We start from the raw sequence: 25,728 nt of genomic DNA on the forward strand, positions 1-25,728 counted from the left end.
TGCTGAGCGCACCACTGTTGTATGTCTGCTTTGCTGTGTCCAGTGAGCCGACAGATCACGTGGAGATGGTGGCTGTGTAAACTTTAGATTCACAGGCTGACGCAGGTGAAACCGAGTAAGTCTGTGGTTTAAAGTGCCATTGGCTGCATTGTCGTAATTTTCAGGTCCATTGAGGACTCTAAGCTATACACACCTTGATCTAAAGAATGATTGATCTACTACTGCCTCCAGTTAGTTCAAATATGTAACTTTTATGTTACGTTTGAAATCCAAGATTTAGATTTATTGAGTGAGACAAACAGCAGTCGTAAACTTGTAGCTCTTGTGTCGCATGAGCCAACATTTTCTCTACAGACTTTGGTTCAGGAAGTGGGGAGTTTACAAACTTAAGAAGATACTTAAGCCCAGACTTAAACAGGCAGATTTTATCAAGTGAGCATTTCATCCATTGCTTAAAGTGCAGGGCCGCTGCTAAGCTTTTAGGGGGCCCTAAGCATAATTGGTCATAATTGGAGTTTTGGAGGTTTACTGACAAATATTAGCTTGTTTTTATGGTCAAAAACCTCAAAGTTCCTGCAGAAAGAGAATGTCAACTTTTCCTCTCAGTTTGCTTCTGCTCATCCATGCAGTTTTCTGTCTTGATTAGTCAGCTACTGAGAGCATTCCTATTGGCCAAACCGGAGGCATGTCAGAAATGACCCTCCCCCTCCCAGAGCACTCAGTTCACACTGAACAAGGCGCTAGTAGTTAGCTGCAACTAGCAGCTAGTAGCTTTGTCGCAGTCCCTCGTCGTTTCACCTTACATTTTAATCCAGAGTCACAAGAAACAGCAACAACTGAAAACCTCCTCCACCATCAAGACTGTTAGTAAATTACTGTAAAAATACTTTTTTTCATTATTCGGATTTTATTATTAAATGTAGTTTCTGCACTACTTTGTCCCTTTGTTGTTCTTTTTACACATCTTCATAGCTAGCTGGTGGGACTGTAAAGTAAAACTGAAAAGTTTCATTTAATTTAATTTGCCTTTATGAGGAAAGGACAAGTAAAAATCTTGGATCTATGAAATGTGTAACACAACTCTCTCTGTGAGAACTTTTCTGATGTCACTGCACACAGGTGAGAAACATATGCTGCACAGAAGTACTGAAAAAGTACCTAACATTTTGCCCACTAGTAGTAAAAAAAATCCTACATTTGTTGGAAAGATTGATAATTCCATACATAATGGACAGTATCTTGAAGTCTGTAAGTAATCATTTTGAATTATAGCAAATCAGTCTACTCAAATATAGCTTCATTTTGTCAACTCCTGCTGTAACTAAAGTTTTACAGTAATAAGATCAGAGAAATATATACAGACTATGGGCCTTTGAGAGGCAGAACATTACACAAGTCAATTCTTAATCACATCTAATTAAGTACATTAGTGAAATCTAAACATTAGAGTCCTATTAACAATCTTACATTTTAAAAAAATATTTACAAAAACTTACACAGCAACAACAGCATTTAACTGTTACACAATATTGTCTGATTCTCTTCTCAGGTGTTATCACAGCTTTGTGTGCTGCTGTTGGCATCCAACTGTGTTATACATCGATTTTCGTCCTCTCTGTGACTGAAGCAGGACACATCAGGCAACCACTTCCTCCTGTGATGACAGGCTCTCTGGGATGGATCTCTTCTGCAACTCTTCAGCAAAAGATTCTGGGTCCTTCATGACGTCAAACACTAGCCTCATCAGATCAGCCACGTAGTCTAAAAAATATTAGATATTATTACTATTTTACCAAGTTTTCTTTGTAAATAAATATTTCTCATTCTTTTTTGTTATAACAATGACTTTTATTTGACATTGGGTATGAAACCATGAAACCATGTTGGTCTGCAGCTGTTGTCTGCTTGCAGCTTGTACTTTTAATTTTGACACATGGTCACAAGCTACAACCTATGTAAACATGATACAGTGATACATGATACTGTTTGATACTGAGTTGATTATTCTGTATTTGTTCATTCAACATGCACTTTATCCTATTGTGTATTTGTACATTCACACAAATATATACATGTACTTTTTTCTTGCTATATATTTCTTAGCTCTTCTTGTATTTTATATGTATACCTATAATGTTATTGTTTTGCACGGTAAAATATGTGGTCCCTATTTAATGTAACTGCTGCTGTATACAATGAATATGACAATGAGTCTAGAATCTTGATTATAAGGTGCATCACCTGTATAACATTCCACTGTAGGAGCAAAACACAGGACCAAGCTGTCGAAGTGACAATTACTTCAGAAACTAAATATACTACACTCATGTTTCATGATGTCTCTTAAATCTGCTCCAATGTTATTGTCAGCTAATGAACATACTTCACACACAATGAGCTGTTAGCCTGCTAACATTGTGCTAACAGGGAGAAGACACACACACACACACACACACACAAATATGCACACACATGTATAATTAATGTTTGAAATACTTATCTCTGCCATCAAGAAATCCACCATGGATGACACTGCTCCTTCCTTTTAGATTGAGTTTGGTGCCGAGTCCTTAAGAAGATGTTTAGGAGCAGTTGACGTAGCTCCAGAGCAGGAGGAGCTGCTGTTCAGAGGAGTGGTCTGAACTTCTGGTTACGTCACTAGCAAACACTTTACAGATCCGCTTGGGAGTGCTCAGGAAAACAATAAAATCGTGCCTTCCCAGCAGTTGCTGAACCACTGTTGCCAACTCCTCAGTAAGCAAAGTCACTATTGGCTGTCCTAAAAGACACTAGAATTCGCTAAATGACGTCATCGTCGAATTTGCATAATTGACTAATATAACTGCATGTGCGCCGTGACACAGTACAGATATCACATATCAGACATAACACATACAGTGGGATACGGAAAGTATTCAGACCCCTTTAAATTTTTCACTCTTTGTTTCTTTGCAGCCATTTTCGAAAAATCCAAAGAGTTCATTTTATTTCTCATTAATGTACACTCAGCACCCCATCTTGACAGAAATTTTTTTGCAAATTTATTAAAAAAGAAAAACTGAAATATCACATGGTCATAAGTATTCAGACCCTTTGCTCAGTATTGAGTAGAAGCACCCTTTTGAGCTAGTACAGCCATGAGTCTTCTTGGGAAAGATGCAACAAGTTTTTCACACCTGGATTTGGGGATCCTCTGCCATTCTTCCTTGCAGATCCTCTCCAGTTCTGTCAGGTTGGATGGTGAACGTTGGTGGACAGCCATTTTCAGGTCTCTCCAGAGATGCTCAATTGGGTTTAGGTCAGGGCTCTGGCTGGGCCAGTCAAGAATGGTCACAGAGTTGTTCCAAAGCAAATCCTTCGTTATTTTAGCTGTGTGCTTAGGGTCATTGTCTTGTTGGAAGGTGAACCTTCGGCCCAGTCTGAGGTCCTGAGCACTCTGGAAGAGGTTTTCTTCCAGCATATCTCTTGACTTGGTCGCATTCATCTTTCCTTCAATTGCAACCAGTCGTCCTGTCCCTGCAGCTGAAAAACACCCCCATAGCATGATGCTGCCATCCCCATGATCCCTTTTGGGATTGTATTGGGCAGGAGATGAGCAGTGCCTGGTTTTCTCCACACATACCGCTTAGAATTAACGCCAAAAAGTTCAATCTTGGTCTCATCAGACCAGAGAATCTTATTTCTCATAGTCTGGGAGTCCTTCATGTGTTTTTTGGCAAACTCTATGTGGGCTTTCATATGTCTTGCACTCAGGAGAGGCTTCTGTCGGGCCACTCTGCCATAAAGCCCCGACTGGTGGAGGGCTGCAGTGATAGTTGACTTTGTGGAACTTTCTCCCATCTCCCTACTGCATCTCTGGAGCTCAGCCACAGTGATCTTTGGGTTCTTCTTTACCTCTCTCACCAAGGCTCTTCTCCCACGATTGCTCAGTTTGGCTGGACGGCCAGGTCCAGGAAGAGTTCTGGTCGTCCCAAACTTCTTCCATTTAAGGATTATGGAGGCCACTGTGCTCTTAGGAACCTTGAGTGCTGCAGAAATTCTTTTGTAACCTTGGCCAGATCTGTGCCTTGCCACAATTCTGTCTCTGAGCTCCTTGGGCAGTTCCTTCGACCTCATGATTCTCATTTGCACTGTGAGCTGTAAGGTCTTATATAGACAGGTGTGTGCCTTTCCTAATCAAGTCCAATCAGTTTAATTAAACACAGCTGGACTCCAATGAAGGAGCAGAACCATCTCAAGGACAATCAGAAGAAATGGACAGCATGTGAGTTAAATATGAGTGTCACAGCAAAGGGTCTGAATACTTATGACCATGTAATATTTCAGTTTTTCTTTTTTAATATATTTGCAAAAATGTCTACATTTCTGTTTTTTTTCTGTCAAGATGGGGTGCTGAGTGTACATTAATGATAAATAAAATGAACTTTTTGGATTTTAGAAAATGGCTGCAAAGAAACAGAGAGTGAAAAATTTAAAGGGGTCTGAATACTTTCCGTACCCACTGTATGTTATGTCTGATATGTGTCAGATGCAGTGATTTATTTTTGTGTGAGACTGAGTGAAGGAACATTTACGTTTAAACAGAGGTGGCCATGCGCATGCGTGATTCATTAGCAGCCTGGACGCGGAGGGGTGAGGGTCTCCTCTCTGCTCTGACCACAGGCTGGGACTGCTGCGGACGCTACTGTGAGACTAACCCCCTGTGAGTGCTTTGGGAGGGGATCCCGGCAGCACCCGCTGCTTGTTGAGCACAGTAACTGCAGAGTGATACATGCTTTCACACAAGAGTCTGCAAACACCACAAAAGTCTCTAATAACACCAGAAAAAGTCGCTAGATTTGTCGCTAGTCACTTTTGATAAAAAGAAGTCGCTAGGAAGTGTTGGAAAGTCGCCAGATTTAGCGACAAAGTCGCCAAGTTGGCAACACTGGGCTGAACTCTTTCCGGTCTATGGCTGCTTTAAGTGGCTAAATTCCAATGACAGATGTGTTTTCACACAGAGTGCATGTCCATATTCAGGGTGGTTTTTGGTGTTAGACACACACGGGGCATGCAGAGCAGTCCCCAAAATCAAAGAACCTGAACTATCACTTAAAGCAGAACAAAACCCTGAGCAGCAACATAAGCTCTGACTGACTTAAGCACACAACAGCAGCAAAGTTTCTGGTGGCTTCACCAACAGATTTCATTAAGCAGTAAAGATTAACTTAGCAAGTTTGAGTAGAAAAAGTCTGTATCAAATGTGTCAAAGGCATCAGCTCTGTCATTAACCTTTGATCTTGCTGGTCACATGCTCCTTGGACGCGATGATCTGGTCCATGTCTGTTCGTATGGAAGCCTCCAGAGAAGAGCGGGCTGCCTCACACTTTTGCAGCATGGCCTCATACTGTCTCTGACACTGGCCCTGCACCAGGCTGTATACTGCACCACTGATCTGCACACAGCAACACACACTTTAAGCTATCGTACATGTATTAGGTATTATGGCAAAAGACTGACTAAAAATTACTTAGTGTGAAACTAGTATATACATTTCTTGATGAGCAAAAAACCAAAACTTGTTAAACTGAAAAACATTTTAACATTTTTGTGTTACAATTTTGGTTTAAGAGCTTCTGTATGCAGAAGCTCTTAAACCAAAATTCTACTTTTAATGCTAAAATATAATTAGAATTGTTAACCATGAATTTGACTGTTTACAAAAAACTGAAAAATAGTAAAGCACATTATTTATTATTATTATTATTATTATTATTATTATTATTATTAATAATAATATTATTAATAATAATAATAATATTATTATTATTATTAACAGCAACAACACTAATAATAATATTGTTATTATTACTATTATTATTGTTATTATAATAATAATAATAATAATACTAACTATAACTATAATAATTATTAATTGGTTGAAGTTTTCTTTGATAATTAAAACAAGCAAACAAACATCGATGAAAATTTTATGGACCAAACAACAAATCAAATTTGAACGCCTTTTCTGACAACCATGCCTTTTTCTCCGGGGTTGGGACAGGCACAAGCAGTACAATAGATGTGAAAATTAGCAATTTTAGATCACAACACACAGGAGTTGTTGATCCATCGCTCCCATAAGTAAGTTAAAATGTTGTTGTTTTGTGACAAATACTGAACCAATTACCAAACTTCAGTTATTTTATTCTTAAAATACCATAGCTTCAAATGGTCTATATTAATATAGTGTTTTTCTAGTCTTGATGACCACTCAAAGCTGCTTTACACTACAGTTTTTGCTATTCACCCATTCACATTCACTCACAGCTGCGCATATATGTGCTGCGCATTTTCTATCAATCATCTTTCATACCTATTCACACAGCAATGTGGGGTTAAGTGCCTTGCCCAAGGACACATTAGCATGTAGACTAGCGGATTAGCGGAGTCGAACCCATAACCTTTGAGTTGAAAGAAAACATGTTCTACCTCTGAGCTACCATTGCCCACAGATTTAAACAGGATTACGTTTTTATTGGAAGAGCTTTTTAAACCTGTTGGGCTCTAGGTGCAGATTGCACAAACTGTGTGTCAATCCCTCATACAACTACACTTCAAAAACACCTGATCTATCATTTTAAAGAGGAACTAAACTTGGTTTAACTTATTTGAATGTACACAAATGTGCATTCAAATAAGTTCATAAATATATTATTTAAAATATAAAAGCTACCATAATTGATATCCTAAATATTAGAGACAATACAGTTACAATTAATATGCATTTATATGATTTACACTGGCTTTATTTTGAGATGACATATGGCATATACCTATGGTCAAAAACTGAACTGGTCAGAAGAAAAGTAAAAGTATAGTGTTTTTGTTCAATTTTGTTGTATTGAAAATTTAAAAAAAAAAAAAAAAAGTTTAACTAAATCAAAGGATACATATAAATATAGTTTTTGTGTTGAGGATAAGGGCAAAATGTTGAGAATTAACATTAACATTTGACCAGCTCTATAAAGTACTCGTGTAGATAAACCGGTATTAACATAACATTCAAATATATTAAAAATGTATAATCTTTATCTTTTGAGTTATGAAAACATGTATTCACTGGTATTGCCCTAAACCTGTGCTGTGCATGGTGTCAGTTTCTCACCAGCATCCAGTTCCTCTGCCTGTCATGCAGTTTGCCTTTGAGGCGGGGGGATATGAGCTCCCTCAGATCAGGAAGCAGGCCCTCCATTACCAGGTTAGACAGAATCTGCACATAAAGCATGACAATGCTCAATTTTAAAGATAAAATTCACAAAATCACAAACATCAAAATCAACTAATTCAATTTCTTTTTTTACCTTGTAGTCACAGTTTCTCTTCACAAATGAATGCATTACAACTATTACAATAGATGTACACTACCCCACAAAAAAGATATAGAACTATACTGAAAAATTGGACCATGGGTCTTTAAGTATATGATACCTTTTACCATGAGATACACAGATATTACACATGTTGTTTATATCGCATTTGCTTTTCATTACTATGTCTACTTGTAATATTCTGACAGATGTTTGAATGTGGAGTGAAAGAAGCCATATACATTAACCCGGAGAAAACATCACTCGACAGAGAAGAACTAAGACACCAAACATAAACTGAGCTTTCTTCCAAAAAGATCAACACTCAGAAAAAAAACTCAACACACAGGTGACCTCCAACACTCATATGTTATAATTATGTCATTATTATATTATTATAATATATTATAATATATATATATATATATATATATATATATATATATATATATGTATGAATATATATACATACATATAAATAAACATGTATATACATATATACATACATACATATTTACATATTATATAATATAATATTCAATATTTAATTTATTATTATATATTATATAATAATAAAACAATCTGATTTCTAAAGCACTTTTCTGGACACTCAAAGATGCTAAACAAAAAACAATAAATTAAATAATGACTCTTGAAGCAATGAGAATGTCAGTTTGAAGAGGTGGCTCGTGATCTGTGATTTAAAAGTCTTATGAGTTTCTGATGTGTTGCGGGAGGGAATTCGAGAGGATATGGGGCAGCAGCGACGAAGGCTCGGCACAGCTCCACTAGCACAGGGAGCCAGTGGAGCCGTTGGAGGATGGGGGTAATGTGGTCTCTGGAACAAGTGGTGGTGAGTAACTGGGCAGCTGAATTTTTTATGTATTGTAGTTCTGGGATGTCAGTAGAGGGAAGGCCAGGAAGGCAGAGATAAGTATTTCTGCAGTGAAGAGAAGGAGGTGCGGAGTCAATGTTTCATGGAAGAATGATGTCCTGGGAGAGGGGGAAGGGAGTGACATTACGACCATCAACGGGAGGGGGAGAATTCCTGTGCAGAGGGTAGAAGAGCTTTGAGTCTAATGATGAGTTCTGTTTTATTGCCATGGAGTTTCAGAAAGTTATTGTCAATCCAGATTTTGATGTCAGTCAGGCAGTTTGTGATGGTTGAGAGAATGACGTGGGTGATGGATTTGGTGGAGATGTAGAGTTGTGTGTCATTGGCGTAATAGAGAATATGAAGTTCATGGTGGTGTATGATGTGTACAAGGAATAAAAATTATTTTTTCTTAGAGCAGGGGTAGAATGGAAACTTAAACTTATATTGCTTTTGGGTGTTTCTTTTTTCTTTCCCTGTACAAGTATAATACAGAAGCAATGAAATTCAAATGTGACCACACCTCTTACTGTGCAAAACAATAACAATATGGTATAAAATATAAGATCTAAGAAAAAAGTATGTATATATGTACAAATACACACAAGGATAAAGTATGTTGAATGAATAAATACACAGTAATCAACTCTGTAACAGAATTTGACAAAGTAACTTATGTAAGATAAGAGTTTTATTTGTCACATAAGCAATCATACACAGTACAATGTGCAGTGAAATGTCTTGTTCCTGCATGTGGCATCATAACCTTTAGAACCATAAGAAGTACTGGCTCATTGATCTGTATCTTCATGTATACATAGGGTGTACCTTGTGACCATGCATCACAATAAAAATACAACAGCTGTTGGCCAACCTGCTTCATGGTGTCAGATCATAGTCTCACCAAAAAAAATGTTTTGCTAAGAAATATTACAAACATTACAAAGAATGTTTTTTAAAATCTTGGTAAACAAACAAATAAATAAATAAATAAAGTGACTGAATTCATTTGTGACTGAATATTTGTTTTGAATGTAATATTGTATAGACTATGTGGCTGATCTGATGAGGCTGGTGTTTGAGGAGGTTATGAATCTTTTGTTGCGAGTTGTAGAAGAGCCAGCCTGTCATCCCAGGAGGAAGTGGTCGCCTGTCAAACTCCTGGGTGGACAAAAGCCGACTGTGGCAGTGGGGTGTGGTTAGAGCAGCGGCTGCTGGAAGAGAGGGAGGAGTGCATCAGCCGGTGATAAGACAGCTGGACGGAATCAGGTAATCAGTCAGTTATATAAGCACGCTCGTAACCTGGTTCTGGTCTCTTGCAGTAGGCTGGGTCCAGTGAGAGAGAAGCAGAGCGGAGACGGCTGCCGATCCGGACCCCAGTCGGGGCTTGTCTCCGCCCGTTGCCCTACAACGAATGACCACGGAGGATGATCCAGAGGCGTACCTGGATATTTTCAAGAGCGAGGCGTGTGGCTGGCGGGAGGAGGAGTTGGTGGTCTGGCTTCTTCCCCTGCTCACCGGCGCAAACTTCGCCCAGCTGAGGAGAGCCATCATGGATCGGCTCGGCAGTACGCCGGAGGAACGCTGGCGGTGGTTCAGGGGGCTCTCTTTTGAAGAAGCCGGCCACGAGGTGCTGGCTCCAGCCGGGGACCCACTCCGCTGAGGACGTCATTGGGCAGGTGGAGCAGTTAATCGCAGGGTTACCCTCGTCCACAGCCAATTGGGTCCAGTGCCACCGCCCCCCAAACATCGAATCAGCGATCATCCTTGCAGAGGAGCATGAGGGAGGAGGCCAGGCCAGCGGCGATTCCTGCGGCCCGTCCCACTCCAGCCCCGAGGAAGAGATTCCCAGCGAAAGCCACATAGGCGCCTGCACCACACACACACACTCACACTGTGAGCATGCACTGCTCCGGCCCTTTAATAACCCTATGCCTTCTGTTCCACAGGGCCCAGCCTAGGTGTCTGATCACCGAGCACCCCGGGGGGCTCCTAAGACGCCAGGGCAGGTGTGCTGGTGGTGTGGGCAGCCAGGTTCACCCTAACACAGCACTCACTCACCCCTACTTTGCTGTCATTAGGGACAGGTTATACAGAGCGAGTCGTGACGCTCGGCCAGGAGAAAAGCTCATTCAATTGTTGTTACCGAAAAGCCATTGGGAAACAATTTTCCAGGCGGCTCATCACAACCCCATGGCGGGTCACCTGGGATATGATAAAACACTGAACCGGATCATGGCCCGATTTTACTGGCCGGGCATTCGGGCGGATGTAAGTCAGCGTGTGCATCCTGCTGCGAATGTCAGTTAGTCGTTTCCTCCAGCCACCCCAAAAGCACCGTTACCACTAAAAGCAAACTAAGCAAAACAGTTTTTGACTCTAATAGAGGATAAAGGTGAGGGAGAGGGAAGCTTTAGAGGTTGTCAGAGTGTTTTTTCAAACACTTTTGTGAGCCGGTTCAGACTTCCACGCACTGTCTGGCTTATACATATGGCGATTACTGAATGCACAAATCAAATGTGAACAACCCACTGTCTAACAATGTCTAACCCCTTGAACCGGATACCTATAACAACGGTGGATAGCCTACTCGCTATTTTCCCCTGAGGAGCAAGACTTAAGTGACATTCTGTCACTCTAAAACATCTTTTCTGACATTAGTGATGATGACACAGTACAAAATATTTTTTATGCTTTGATTTCTGATTGTGTGAACTTCCTCTGCTTTCCTCTGTTTGCCATGATTTTCCAGTCACTTCCCATCAATGAATATTAATCTGGGGAATTTTTCTGACTATTTATGGTCAGTTATGGGTGTTACCTAAAGCCCACAAAAGCTGCACCACATTACGAGTTAATTGTGATTTATAAAGATAAACTAGAGTGGGATGTGCATGGTTTTATAATTCCGAATATTTATTTTTGCAAGCACTTTCTTTATTTCGTACATATGCCAACAAATATACCTATGCACAGTTTTATAAATAAGGCCCCTGATCCTAAAGGGTAGATCCCAGGAGACTGATGACATCTCGCTCTTTCCTTGCTCACCTGTGATGGTACGCCACACATCATTTCCCAGGTGCCATAGTGGCCTTGAGCTTGGCGGTAGAGTCGTACAGCATCAGTGAAGGCCGGTGTTTGGACTTTATTCTCCTCTGCCAAACCTGAGATGAATACATTAGAAGGGGTCAGCAGTTAGCATCTCAATACAAAAAGAAACTTCAAAATCAAAATATTACAAACATGTCAATGCCAGTGTCAGATAATATTTCTGATATAATATACTTAAAAATAATGATGGCTTCATCCCATGTAGCTGCTTTAGTTTTAGTCTCAAAGAGTTCTTCACACTGGTTCACAGTCACACTCTCACGGCTTAAATATGCCAGAGATATAATTGCTGATAGCTACTCATATAGGGCCATATATATGATCTATAAAGGTGCAGGAGTTTTGTTATGGGCACCCTAGAGGAATACTCCAGTAATATGCACAAGACAGAATGAACACCTGCACTTATTTCTGGGTGCATATGAGAATATGTAGCCAAGCAGCAAATATATCACTGGCCTTAGACCGATGCGATCTCATGTGAAAGCAGGTGCAAACTAGGGCTACATAACAGACCAAGGGCAGTTCATACTATTATTAAATTAATTACACAAAATTACAGTGTGTATTCTCACAAGAAGACACTGCTATGATGAGAAATACAGAGTCATGTTGAGCTGACATGCTTAATCTGCTTTATTTGAACTTATTTGACAATGGTTGCAACACTAAACTTTTGTATATTTGGGGCATTGAAAAATAAAACTTTCCATTGTTATGGATGTGAGTGTCTTTTCAATTCACTTTTTATTACTATGACTAAGTTAACCACACTGGATGCAGCGTATCTGTATCACTGAACATCTTACCTCATTCCAGGTTGGGACATATGATTACAGAAGCCACACTAAGTGAACCACACTAGTTTTCTCTGACTCTGACTTGCAACCATAGCTGCACTTTCATTCATGACAAAAATTAAATTCCCTTTTTTTAGTCTTCAAAACAGGATGACTAAGCAGAGGCGTGTGTGCTGTATTCTGATGGCTAAACCGCAAACGTGCATGTATTCATGTGTATTTGCATGTATGAATTAATTTAAGTAGGTATGCATCCTTTATGCTCAGGAACAGACATTTAAAAAAAATCTTAGCTTTACTTGATAATGTGCTGTGCGTAAAACCATTAAACATATACAAAGCAGAAATTCCAGAAAAGTTAGGAGACACTATCAATAACTGCATTTTTTTTTCAAACCAATTTTGTGTGTCCAAAAGTCTTTCTCACACAGAGGGTTCAGTCAGAGTATAATGATGCACACCTTCACAATTATTATCCACCCCCTCTGAAAATGTCATTGTTTTAAAAGTATTTCCCAAGTGGCGTTAGCCTTTTCAAACATCCTAGTTTTATTTTGGATGCTTCCATTATTTGACTTTGCACAAATCAATTAAATTATCCACAAAAAACAAAAACTACCAGGGTCAAAATTATTGCCCCCCCCTGATGCTAATAGGCAATTGTGTCTCTTGTTAGCTGGATAACAGCCTGTAGACATTTGTTATAGTTTAACAAGTCTCTGACACGTCTCCTGATGAATTCTCCTTTGGCAAATCTCTCAGTTAAGCTCCTCCAGATCTGATGGCCTTCTGGCATGGACCTTCTTCTTCAGGTCTTCTGGAGGTAGTTCTTCACCAGGAGTGACGTATGTTTTGCCCCGCTGTCGTGTTGGAAGACAAAGAGATGACCCAAATCCAGTTTTGTTGCAGAATTCTGGAGGTTTTCGTTCAAGGTTTTCTTTGTATGCACCCCTGCAGTCCATTTCTGTGCAGAGCTCTAGTAATTGTCTTCTTGGACTACAATTCCTGACTTGGCTAAGTCATTCACTAGTGTCTAGGCAATTGTTCTGGGCTCTTTAGACACATCTCTCACCAGTTTTCTTTCCAGTCCTCTGCCAGGCTTGTTCTGTAATGTATGGCTCTCTTTGAATTTCATGATGATGCTTCTCACTCCAGTTCTTGACACTTAGAAACGCTGTGATATCTCTGTATATCATTCTCCTGCTTTGTGAGCATCAACAATCCTCTTTCTCAAGTCTAAACTGATTTGATTTTAAAGGTTTTGAGCATTACAAAGTTAAGCACATCATTGCACGACAGTGGTTTGTGCTATGGCTCAATAAGAAGGTCAGTTCTTAAGGGGGCTAATCATTTTGACCCTGGTAGTTTTGGTTTGTGTGAAATAATGTAATTTCTGTGTGCAAAGTCAAGTAATGGAAACATCCAAAATAAAACTAGGATGTTTGAGAAAGCTGTGTTAAAAATGATTTGCTCAGATTAACAGCACAATGCTTTTAAAACAATAAAATTTTCATGGGGGGCTAATAACTTCGTCCTCAAGTGCAATGCAAGACCAAGTTCAACAACTTGGGGGCCCTGTGGCATCATGAAAATGTAAACCCTCATACAGTTTTATATTTGAAATCGTTAAATAAAGTAGGAGGCCATACCAATTTTGTGTACAGACAACAAAAGTATCAAAAGTGTATCAACAAAAGGTAAAAATCTTGTTTGTCACACAAGACACACACTTTCTGCATTATAAATTATTTATAATGTTATATTACTTGTAATATTTTTTATTACTATTTTGCAGAGCATTGTGAGCAAGTCGTGAATGTGTTTTGTTTTTTTGCAATTTCTTTCAGAATGAGGCTCAGTTCATCTATTATTCAGGAGTAAATTTTTATGGTCGGTAAGCGGGAGGGACTCACCATCATTAGCATGCCTGACACAGTCCTGAAGAACAGCATGCCACTTCTCGTGCTCCTTCTCTGTGGCCATACAGAAGTAGTAGTGACGGGCATAAGGATGCCACAGGATCAGTGGGAAGCGACTGGCTAACTTCAGGAAAGGAGAACTTCCTTCCTTAGCTTTTACATCTGGGAAAAAAGATACATGCAGTATAGTTAGAATGTCTTTGTGCATTTGAATAGGGCTACAATGATTAATTGATTAATAATTAATTGATTGTGATACATTTTCAACAAATCTATTAATTGGTATGATTTTTTTTATAATTAAAACAAGATCTCAGATATTTTTAGCTACTTAAAAGTAAATATTTATTTGCCTTCACTTTCTTTCCTTCATAAAACAAGACTGAATAAGCTTGGTTTGTGAACAAAAACAATGCATTTGAAAACATCATTTCAAGGTTAAAAGGTGAACACTTCAATACTTTCTGACATTTTAAGGACTAAATGATTACTTGAATAATTGAAATAATAATCAACAGATAAATAAATTATGAAAATAATCGTTAGTTAAGGTAAATTTAGTCTTCGGCAGTTACTTGTTGAAAGATGAAACCCAAACAACATCCTGAAGAGCAGTCAAGGTCAATTAGTTTTAATGGCTATAAAAAATATAGACATTAAATACATACAGAAATAAGCAGAAATAAAAGTCCAACACTTCCTGTTCAGTTTCAAAGTAAAAGAGCTCTACCATTTCAGTTCTCTGAAAGCCATTCATTTAAGAAAAAAAAGTGAAATACTTGCACAACCGATTAATGTGCAGCTTCATACTGAAGAGCTCTGGTATTTTGTTGATTACAGAGCAGTATAAAAGTTGCACTCATACTGACATGCCTCATTTTTACTTGCAAATTCCAATTAACCACGGCCCACAATAAAAAACACAAAATGTAAAGAAAAAAAACCAAAACAAAGTGCTCACAAAATACTATAACAAATGCTGATGTCTGGTGTGGCTGCTCAGGCCCAAGGCATTGTAGAAGAGCCGGGGACATTTCGAGCAGGGCAGGGTGGTCACATGTAACGGTCACATGTGCGCTTTTTATAGGTTTCAGGTTGGGGTGCCTTGATCCCACTCCGCCTGGATGCAGTTTAATGTCATACCCAGGACAGACCGCACCAGTATTCCACATTCATTGCACATAGCAATGCAATAGAGCCGTGCAGTGAGCGCGCAAGCTGTCATTTTTTCCCTTTGTTGATGCTGGCGACATTTGACTTTCAAAATAAAAGTAACTTTGACTTGATAAGAGTGATTTATTTTATAATGCACATTTGTTTTATTATGAAAAACGAATATATTTTTTGACCACCTACTGCCTGCCTGCTATTAGTTAATTTTCACACCTGCCCACACCCGTGAATTTATTATGTACACTACCAGTCAAAAACTGGCCAGAGTTTTCCTCATTCAAGTAAATGGAAAGGTGTGTCCAAACTTTTGACTGGTTTTTATACCAAGAACCTCCTGAGAAAATATTGAGCTCTCGAAGGAACACCATTATCACCTAAGTTTAAATACAGTGGTTTAAATAGGCCGAGCAAAGTCTCACAGTATCAGAATGAGAAACAGGTTTATTGCCACGTACTGTATGCTTGAATTGATACAGCACATTTGCTGTGGTGAAATTGGTGCCAAAAATACAATTAAAAAAAGAAATATATAAATTGCACACTATATTAAATTAAATTAAATTAAATTAAATTAAATTAAATTAAATTAAATTAAATTAAATTAAATTAAATTAAATTAAATTAAATTAAAACAATATTAAATACAATATTAATACAGTACAGTACACTGTACAATGGCAGTCCAGTGGTCAGCATTAATGTAATGCATTGACAGGGATTGTATGTTGTGGGTATGTTAATGTACCGTAGCATGCATTGTCTTTGGAGAGGGGGGGATTCCTAGTGTCTGAGTTGGGGGGGCTAAAGTGGAGATTTTAAACTCAGAATTTCTGACTTTATTCTCAAAATTCTGACTTTATTCTAAGGTAATTAAAGTCAGAATTCTGAGTTTAAAGAACTTAAAAACGTTTTTCCTGTGTGGCCCTAATACTCTTCCGTACAAATGAGCCAATCATATCGATTGTTTACTGAAGAGAGATGTAGGAATGAGAAGACGTGGTTAACTCGAAAGTAAAGAGAGTTGATACAAAAAAAGGGCGTTTAAAAGTGAAAGGACGGACCAATATATGTTTATTCTTCCAACAGTAAGTACCAAACCTGTGTGCGAAACATGGTCTATTACCATTTTGTGGTATTGATCAAAAGTGGGAATGTTAAGCTTCAGTACGAGACCAAACACGGATCCTTTGAGGAAACATATCCACAGCAGTCCCAAGTGAAAGGACAGTATGGCAGATCTACCAGACTCATGTATGACGTTGTTGTGTTCATTGTGTTGGAAATGTGAAGAGAAAGGGAATTGCTGAAAGCTCTGTTTTTTGTTTTGTTTTTGTTTGTTTTTTAAAAAAAGAGGCAGTTTTTATTTATTTTATTCATTGAGAATTATTAATTTGGTCCCATTTTCTTTTACTTGCAATGTAGAAATTTTAGTTGAATACTCCTGCTTTTGGACATGAAAAAAGTAAAATAGATAAATGGTATGTATTTATCAGCATGAAATGATTCTGCAGACTCTGCACCCTCTCTCCCCCCTCCTCACCAGGCAGGCTGTTGTTAATCAGATCCAGGTACTGCTCCATGGATGTCAACACTTTGTAGCCAGCACAGTTGATGGTTCCTTTGGGACTGATGCCTTTGTCGTGGGACTGGTTTTTAAGACAGAGGTAAAATGTGCAGCAGCAAATCAATTTAACTTCATATTTAAAAATAAAAAAGAAAGCAAGAACAGCATTTCCTCTCACCAATTTGTTGTCATAAAATTTGATGATGTAGGAGTCTGGGATAAAAAGAAAACGGTTCCTCCATTTCTTGTTCTCCTCGAGGTAATGAAAGAGTGAGCCAGAGAAGATGGATTTGTTTTCCAGAGGGATCTGTGGAACACAAAACATTTCAGATTTAGTGACAATTTTCTAAGCAAAGCCAGAGCTTTGCTTACCTTGAAATAGATATTTCATGAAAGACTAGAGAATCAAATGTTTTTCATTTAATAACACACAGACCATTTCAGAACTACCTACCTATCATTGTGTTTACTTAGACACTAGAGATACTACTGAACACCTGTTGGGATATTAAGTATTATATATTTTTTTAATTTCAAGGCCAAGTGCTTTAGCCAAATTAGTTAAAAAGTTGAGAAGTAAGATAACACTAACATTAAACAGCAAGTCACACAAGCATAGAGAGAGCAGTCAGAGTCAGAAAAGGGGCAAAAGACATATTGAGCAAGTAAAAGCATAGTGTCTTTATCAAACTGATTCCTAATATTACAAGATTGTCCACTGATCACTTCATAGTGCATTTAGTAGTATTTAATACAGTGGTTCTTGTGTCAATGTAGGGCTTGAGAATGCGACCAAAACTCTTTTGAGTGCGACTACATTACCTTGGACTTTGATCTTCACTAATGTCTGTCTACAAAGCCTGTGCTCTCTATTCGCACTTGCTTGAACCAACACTCAAGGAAGAATGACATTGTGGTCAAAACCAATCAAAGAAACAAGGGGCAGGTCTACGCCTCTGGCTCTAATCCAGATATTCCTGTACACAGCAGCAGTATAGCAGTGGTGTAGTCTAGGTGACTACAAATGACTACTAGGTGACTACAAAAGGGCCATATATATATACACACACATGTATATATATATATATATATATATATACACACATATATATATATACACACATGTATATATATATACACACACATATATATACTGTATATGTATATAATCTTTGAAATTCTGCCACGTTTTCACTGAACATGATTCTGCCTCTCCCATGCAGGCTCTAAGCTGTATGGAAAACACCAACTAGTTAACACCAACTGCTAGCACCGCCCCCCCTTAAAAAAAACACTTTAAAAAGCCTAAACAATTGCTTTAAGTCTTAACTTGTCCAATATCTTAAAGTCAGCATGTTTTACTCTACTCCCAGCATTTTGTACTTTGACAATTTACTTCTTTGTGGCAGTAATGGGTTACCAATGTATCCTGCTGGTAATGCTTTACCTTGCGATGTAGTAGCTGGGGCTGCGGGCCTCCTCCTCCTTCTATGTCAAAGCGAATTTTGTTGAAGAGAGCCACTGAATACTGCTGCGCATGCAGACACTCAAACTCTCTTATAACTGCCCCAGTACGAGCTGTAACACAAACAATCACAGAGACACAGAGAGAGTTGAGAATGTAGTTACAAAAACAATCCAGAAATGGTTCACAAAGTTATATTAAGCACTTTTCATATTCAATCATTGTATCCAATAAGTGGACAGTGTTTGTAAATCTTAAAGTCTAAAAGTCTAAATCTGAAGTCCCTGTAAAGCAAGAGCAGAGTTTCGCCTCGTCACACATTATTCTTTATGTTAGACAATTATAAATGTTTTTTTCTTGTTCGCTTGTGTACATGTTTGTTGGACAGAAAGTTTAATACTGGTGCATTTATTGTATGTTTATATTCTGTACAAACACAAAGTTTGTGGACTTTCATCACCACAAACGTGAGTAGACCAGTAGTAGTGTGAGAGTGTGTGCAGCAGCTCCAGTGGACCCAAGCATCTCAGAGCAGAAAATGTTGCTGAACGTTACAGGATTTGAAACATTATTTTACAACACTAGGTGACAGAGTGAAAAAGACTAAAACGGCTCAAACAAACAAAGTCGTAGCATTTATGGACCTTGTTGACCAAAACTAATATATAGTACTTTTCACAAACTTAAGACAAATAGTCGTCATCATTTAGTCTGATTTGTTTTCCACAAAAAGTTATGCAGATGTGTAAATCAAAAGTTAGAAACCCAGTCAGTGAGACCCAGGCCCTTTCTCAATACTCAAGGATGTACTTGCGTACTTGGGAAGTACGCACTTGAAAAGTACTTCTGGAGTACAAAGTATGATTCTTCAATTGGAACAGCAGCGTACTTCCTTGTTCTACTGTTTGAATTGCGGGTGGCACCAAGTGCTTAAGCCTCATTACTGCCACCTACAATGTTGATAAATGAACATATGAAATACTTTTAATAAATGCATATATATTATTATTTTCACATACACGACTTTAATATAAATCTAAAATTCAAAGTTAAAATAAATAAAACATTAATAATATAGAAACTTTCAAACTGTCAGGTCAAACATTTACATTAAAAACAACACGTCAACCACAAATCTATGGATCACACCAAGCATCTAATGACAGACGTCTGAGCCAGCGGATCATTTCATCAGGACAGGCCGAAGTAACGCTGCTCTGCGCCGGGCACTGTGAGCAGCGAGCGTCCACAGAGGAGGAGCTGATCACCTCCGACTGCCAAACTATAAATACGTCATATCTTATCACACAAACCACAGGTTTGAATTCTAAATGACTAATTTCCCACCTTAAATGATCTTAAAACTGCGTTCCGGGACAGAGAAAAATATTTATTTCAGGTTGTATTATCTGCTGCTATGTTCTGCCGAAATGCATTGTGGGATACATGGCTTTCCCAAGTATGCATAAGTCACCACCTGATGCATACTTGGTAAAACGGGTGGAGCGAGAACACTTCCAGGTTTAAGAACCATACTTGCTGCTCACATACTTACATAACAGAATTCGGACTGAGGCAGATGTCGTTTTCACAAGTACGGGAGTACGCAAGTACGGACAAGTACGCACAAGTATGGATACTGAGAAACGGCCCCAGTCTCCCAGTCAGTGGTTGTCAAGGAGACTCCTCTTCCACTTCCTTTTCCCCCCTCCTTCTTCATGTTTACATTCCCAACTTCCTGTTTCCCACGCTGTCACTAGCTGACAGGTACACACCCACTCACACAAACACACACACCCCCACACATATACACACACACCTAGGTGCCCGTTTGTGTAGGTAGAGAAGTTAAGAGTGTTGTTATTGATTTTTAGTATTAATTATGAATTACTTATTGTAAGTCGCTTTGGATAAAAGCGTCTGCTAAATGACATGTAATGTAATGTAATGTAATGATGGTTAAATCCAGACCCTGTTGTGTCTAAAGTGCTATTCTCTGTGTCGTTTGTGCTTGTTTGATTGTGACAGGGGTCGCTATTTACAAAGCGAATAGCGACAAATCTATCAATTTTCTGTCATAAACCCAAATAATAATAATAACAACAACAATAATAACAATAAGAAGAATAACAATAATAATTTGAGACTGATCTGAAAGGTTGTGATGTGATGGTTCATTCAGAACTGATTGGGAGGAGTGGTGCCCCACTTTAATTTTGATTAAAAAAATAGAAATACTTATTCCAAAATTAATCATCAATATTAAAATTTCATAACCAATTACATTGTTTCCCCTAACACCAGGGTTTTCCACCAATGAATAAGATTACATGTCTGATGCTCCACATTTTTGCTCCAAATGACAGAAGAGTTACCAACAGAGTTAATCTGTAAAGTAACCAACCATTATACATTATACAGTAAAATAGCATAAATGGATATACATTAGAAACAAATGATTCCCTTCTCAAAAGGTTGAAAGAACATACAGTAGATGAGTGTGAGCTGCTGTTGCTGCTGTTAGTCTAGCTGACTTTGTTGTGCTTCAGCTGGCAACCAGACTAATTATCCAGATTCTGCAGTGCTGAGGCAAGCTATCAGTCCTAATAACTACATGGTGCTGTCTTACACTGCTGTGCTACTGATGCAGCTATTCGTTTATATGGCAGCTTGCATGGATGTCACTTTACCAGTTTCAGCACGTCTTGATCATAGAGGGCGCAAACCAAGAACAGACTGCCGTTTAATAGACCAGCTACAGACAGCCCCCATCCCCCACTACAGACACAGACACACACACACACACACACACACACACACACACACACGAATGCATACACCCACTGTGCCTTAACAAAAACATTCCACTGAGATGGACCCATTAGGTGACTCACAAATTTACACGGTGTTCCCATCACAGCTGAGGCAAGAGGGGCAGCCATCAGCATTTGAGTGAAGGACCTGGAGTAATACTCAGAGAACAAATTTAGTTAGATGTAAACTTAGCTAAATTAGAGGCAGGGCAGGATTTTTAGTTCCAACATTGGTCAAACAACATTGTGTGTGCAAATAAGAATACAGGGAAGTTTAGTGCTCTGCCTCAGGCTTTTCAAATGGACCACCAGTGCTGTGCAGTGCAGTATATGAACAATCCCCACAATTCTGCCAAATTTGCACATCTGTTTCAATACGCTAATGACATTACATGTCATTTAGCAGACGCTTTTATCCAAAGCAACATGATGTTTTTCGCACACAGGGTACCGGTCTTAACCACTGAGCCACTCCACAGTGTGGTTCAGTGTAATTCAGTGTTGGGGGCCCAGCTATTATGAACTGCTGAGGCCTTGCTGAGGCCTTACTGTAGGGCCGTGTGTAAGACTATGATCAAACAAGCCTGACCACATGGTACAGGAGGACAAAGGAAATACCTATCCCACCAGAGGGTCTAAGGTATTAGGACTCCTCTCCCAAAAGCCACTGCAATACATGACATCAGCAGAAGGCAACACTTCACACGAACTGCGGGAACGGGACACTCCACCCACCGGCCGAGACAATATAAACCTTGGAAACACATCAGAACACCCCTTCCACACCTAACCACTAAGGTATAAGGAGGTACCAGCACCCACGGCGTATCAATCTCATTCTCACTGGCCAAGTTGAAGATTTTTCCCTTGTTGTTCCTGTTATTCTTTGTCGTCGTTTTTGTGGAACCACTAGAGAAAACTCGTGGCCAGAGTTACTCTAACGTTCCTGTAGAAAAGGAAGTGGGGGATCGAAAGCACTCCTACCCCAGTCAACTCAGCTGTGTCCCGCTGCAAGCCACACAGCCACCACCTGCAAACTCAGAAGGAAATCCCTATCCATCCACTTGCTCCCCTTTGTTTAGAGACAGACTTTCCTGGGGCCTGTTTCAGAAAGCAGGTTCAACAAACTCTGAGTTAAAACCTTAACTCTAGGTTGGCCAACTGTGAGCTGTCAAACTCTGAGTTTTCAGTTTCAGAACAGCTGATCAGCTTTAGTTCAATCAACTTACTCAGAGTAAGTTCCACTTCCTTATCCCCCTTACTTCTTAAGGTTTACATTTCCAACTTCCTGTTTCCCACGCTGTCACTAGCTGACACACACACACACACACACACGTGCATGCATGCCTGTTTGTGTAGATACATTCGTTTAGAAGGTCAGTGTTGTTAATGATTTGTCTTTGGTGTCTTAAGTGCTATTCTCTGTGTCTTTAGTGCTTGTTTGATTTCAAAAAGCCAGTGTACGAGTTTACAACTTCAAACCCAAATTTACAAAATGTATATTTTACAAAGCAAAAGGCGACAAATCGACCGACTTTCTGTCATAAACAATAATACTTTCTGAGAAGGAAATGCACAATTCTGCCTTATGTGTGAGATCCACAGAGAGAGAGAGAGAGAGCGCAGTGCAGAGCCGACTGTGGTGTGGAACAATCATTGATCTGTTTTGTTTATTCAAGTAAAAACAGGTTTGTATTCTCCTCTTTATTTTACAATTCAACACTTTTTTTCCAGCAATCTTGTTTGTTCACAGATGAGCTCTTTTATTTAACAGTATGACATGTTAGATCATTGACTTTGGTGACTCAAACCTAATTCTTTCCAAATCGAGCTATTCAAGTCATCTGGTTAGAATTCAATTTTTTTTCCATATCACAATATGCATCGCAAAAAAATTAAATTGCAATGTCAGTTTTTTCCAAATATTGTGCAGCCCGTTCAACATCACTGAAACTTTACTCCCGGCTCAACAACGATCCAACAAACAAACACTCAGCAACGAGCTCTCAATGTAGTGGAGCAACAACTAGAGCAAAGAGTTAGTTAAAATTAGGACTAAAGCTGAATTACTGGGCATGACATGAACAGTAACAAAATCCCAAATGAAATCCAAAAGTACTTGACATATTTACAACTGACAGCAATAGTGATATCAACTTTACCAATAACACATGTAGAATTGACGCAGCATATACTGATCAGCCACAATATTAAAGGTGCACTATGCAAAACAGTAATGATTGTGTGTGCTTGCTTACAGCAAATGAAAAAAGATATGTAACTTAATGTACAGTATATATTAAAATTCTGAGTAGAGGACAAGGGATTTCTTTCTAAAACCGGAGGGCTGCTTTTAGCTGGACACAGCTGAAAATTAAAATTATATTATTATGTTATTATATCATGTGTATGTATATCAGCTGTGTATCTGAGAGCTGGCCTATCTATTACGTATTACTGTCACTTCCAGGTACCTGGCCAATCGCAGGACAGTGGGAAAGCTCTCGTTGGCTGGCCAATCACAACACAGTCCACATTCTGGGGGTGTGGTTTTGGTCTGAAACAGCGCGGCTGACGAGAGCGTCAGTGAGGAGATATTTTGATCGGCTCGTTTGCAGCGATTATGAGGTTTTTAACCGTGAAAACAAGTTAATATATGTAAGTAGACCTCCATAACTAACATATATGTGTGATACAAGCATTCTATGTCGCCTTTAATGTCAGACAATATTTGCACGGACCAGCCTTTAATGTCTGGTGGATAAATACAACAAAATAAAATGATACCGGCATAAAAACTGGTATTTTCTAAATAATAATAAACGTGAAGCGTCCTCGTAACATCGCGCCAACGATACTGCACAGGGCGCAGCCGTGCGTCAACGGCATGCGCACCAGTTGGGGGAAAAAATGGCCAAGTCCATCAAACAGTTGTGGATGCTGCCCGCTGAGCAAAGGACACGTGTACAAATGTGAAGTCCCGCCTGTTAATTGAGCAGCAGCCAGTAACGGAGGACCCAGATGACGCGAGCCAGGAGTAAGTTATGTATTCTTTCTGTGCGGCCCGGTACCAATTGACCAGGGGGTTGGCCCGGGGGTTGGGGACCACTGCTTTACAGCGCAGCATCACTTTCTATCACGAGATGGGCATTTTCTATATAGCACTGAATATCATTTCCTCTGAGGACACCCTTTGAGGCATAGTCATGTAGTGTAGGGAACTTTATAATTGCACCCATTTTGATTGGAAGGGCACCCATAGGAAACAAAGTTGCAAGGACATCTTACAGGTTACAGGTCTTTCTAGTGTTACTCGTCAAGAAATGCAAATAAACTGTTTTGTTGCCCCTAAACATGCGTCGGACCCTGCAGTCAATATTTCTGCCATTTGAACCAAGAAGTGTGAGTCAGTGCCACAGCCCAGCAAACCCCAGAGAGTGAAATCCACCTCACACATTTGGCATTGCCAGGATGAAAACACTCCATATTAGGATTTCCTGTTTACTGGTCACTTGCACACTGACTAAATGTAGGAGCAACAACGTTGTGTATTCAGGGTCCTCAGTTGAAAAATTATAATTATAGCACATAAACCTCACAACACTTTTTGTTCCTTATTTTACTTGGGAGGAAGGTTTCCCTTGTTAACAATAGATATCAGTCATAATGACTAATAGGTGTATTACTCAGTAAAAAAAGACAATAAGCTCTGTTCTGCAACTTCTCTGCTTTTGTCAAGCTGAATACTGGTTAACACAACACATTTTTCCAACTGTCCCAGAAGATTACCATATGTAATAGCTCAGTTTCTCTTTAAATAAGGATAAAAAGAAACAGTGGTGCTGATAAAGTCCTCATGTTAAGTCTAGGCATTCATATGTCAGCCTTTAACCTTTTATCTTGTATTTAATGAAACAAAACATGAATATTAAAAAAGAAAAATCCTGAGAAATGTGACTGCAAGAAAATTATAAATAATTTAAATACTTGCTTACTTTTGTGGTTCTTTTGAAGTATTTTATTTCTGTAAAGCAGATATTCAAATGTGCTTTCCTCAAAGTGGCCTGCTGTCTAAAAAAGCTAGCTAAACCTTTTTGGTGACCATACACATTTTGCAGCTTTTGTACTCCTATATTTAGGTGTCATTCACTGGACTTGAACTGGGGCACACAGATGCACTCGTAGCCGTTTCCAAAGAGGAAGTGAGAGGTTAATCATGTGATCTTGGTCAATTCTCATTTGTACCACAAGTCCACATCTCCCCTAAAACATGACTTCATGCTGAAGGTTGTGAGGAATGTGTAACAGGGTCAGTTACTATAGTATATTTGTAAGGAATTATGATATTTATTTTATTTTGCCTTTTTGTGTTATAATTACACAAAATGTATGTTAAGTTTTTATTTTTATATTTTACCCGGACACAGGAGGTCAAGTTGTCATGTGGAACCTTTGTGATTTTCTGTCCCCCATGTTCACTTTTGGGGTGCCCACCTGGTATTTAAGGGTGTGTCTGGCCCTCCTCTCCCCTTCTGCTGCTGCATACTGTGGGAGAGGTACGTGATGTGTTCTTGTGTGATTTGCGTATTGTTTAGCGTTGTCATTATGCATATATGGAGATTATCATGCTAAATTTGCTGTACATGTTTATTTTATG

The 25,728-nt window shown here is 39.0% G+C and overlaps 1 protein-coding gene across 1 annotated transcript in view; it reads right to left on the reverse strand.

Moving 5' to 3' along the window:
• LOC131463752 (protein Niban 2-like) overlaps positions 1-25,728 on the reverse strand; it is a 54,063-nt gene that overhangs the window by 21,639 nt on the left and 6,696 nt on the right. The window contains exons 2-8 of the mRNA XM_058635752.1: positions 18,241-18,371; positions 16,972-17,100; positions 16,770-16,875; positions 14,051-14,218; positions 11,275-11,390; positions 7,148-7,252; positions 5,272-5,434 (exon numbers count right to left, since the gene is read on the reverse strand). Of these exons, the coding sequence (XP_058491735.1) occupies positions 5,272-5,434; positions 7,148-7,252; positions 11,275-11,390; positions 14,051-14,218; positions 16,770-16,875; positions 16,972-17,100; positions 18,241-18,371 (918 nt within the window). The remainder of the gene's footprint in view (positions 1-5,271; positions 5,435-7,147; positions 7,253-11,274; positions 11,391-14,050; positions 14,219-16,769; positions 16,876-16,971; positions 17,101-18,240; positions 18,372-25,728) is intronic.

Source organism: Solea solea, chromosome 8, assembly GCF_958295425.1.
Source record: "Solea solea chromosome 8, fSolSol10.1, whole genome shotgun sequence".
NCBI lineage: Eukaryota > Metazoa > Chordata > Actinopteri > Pleuronectiformes > Soleidae > Solea > Solea solea.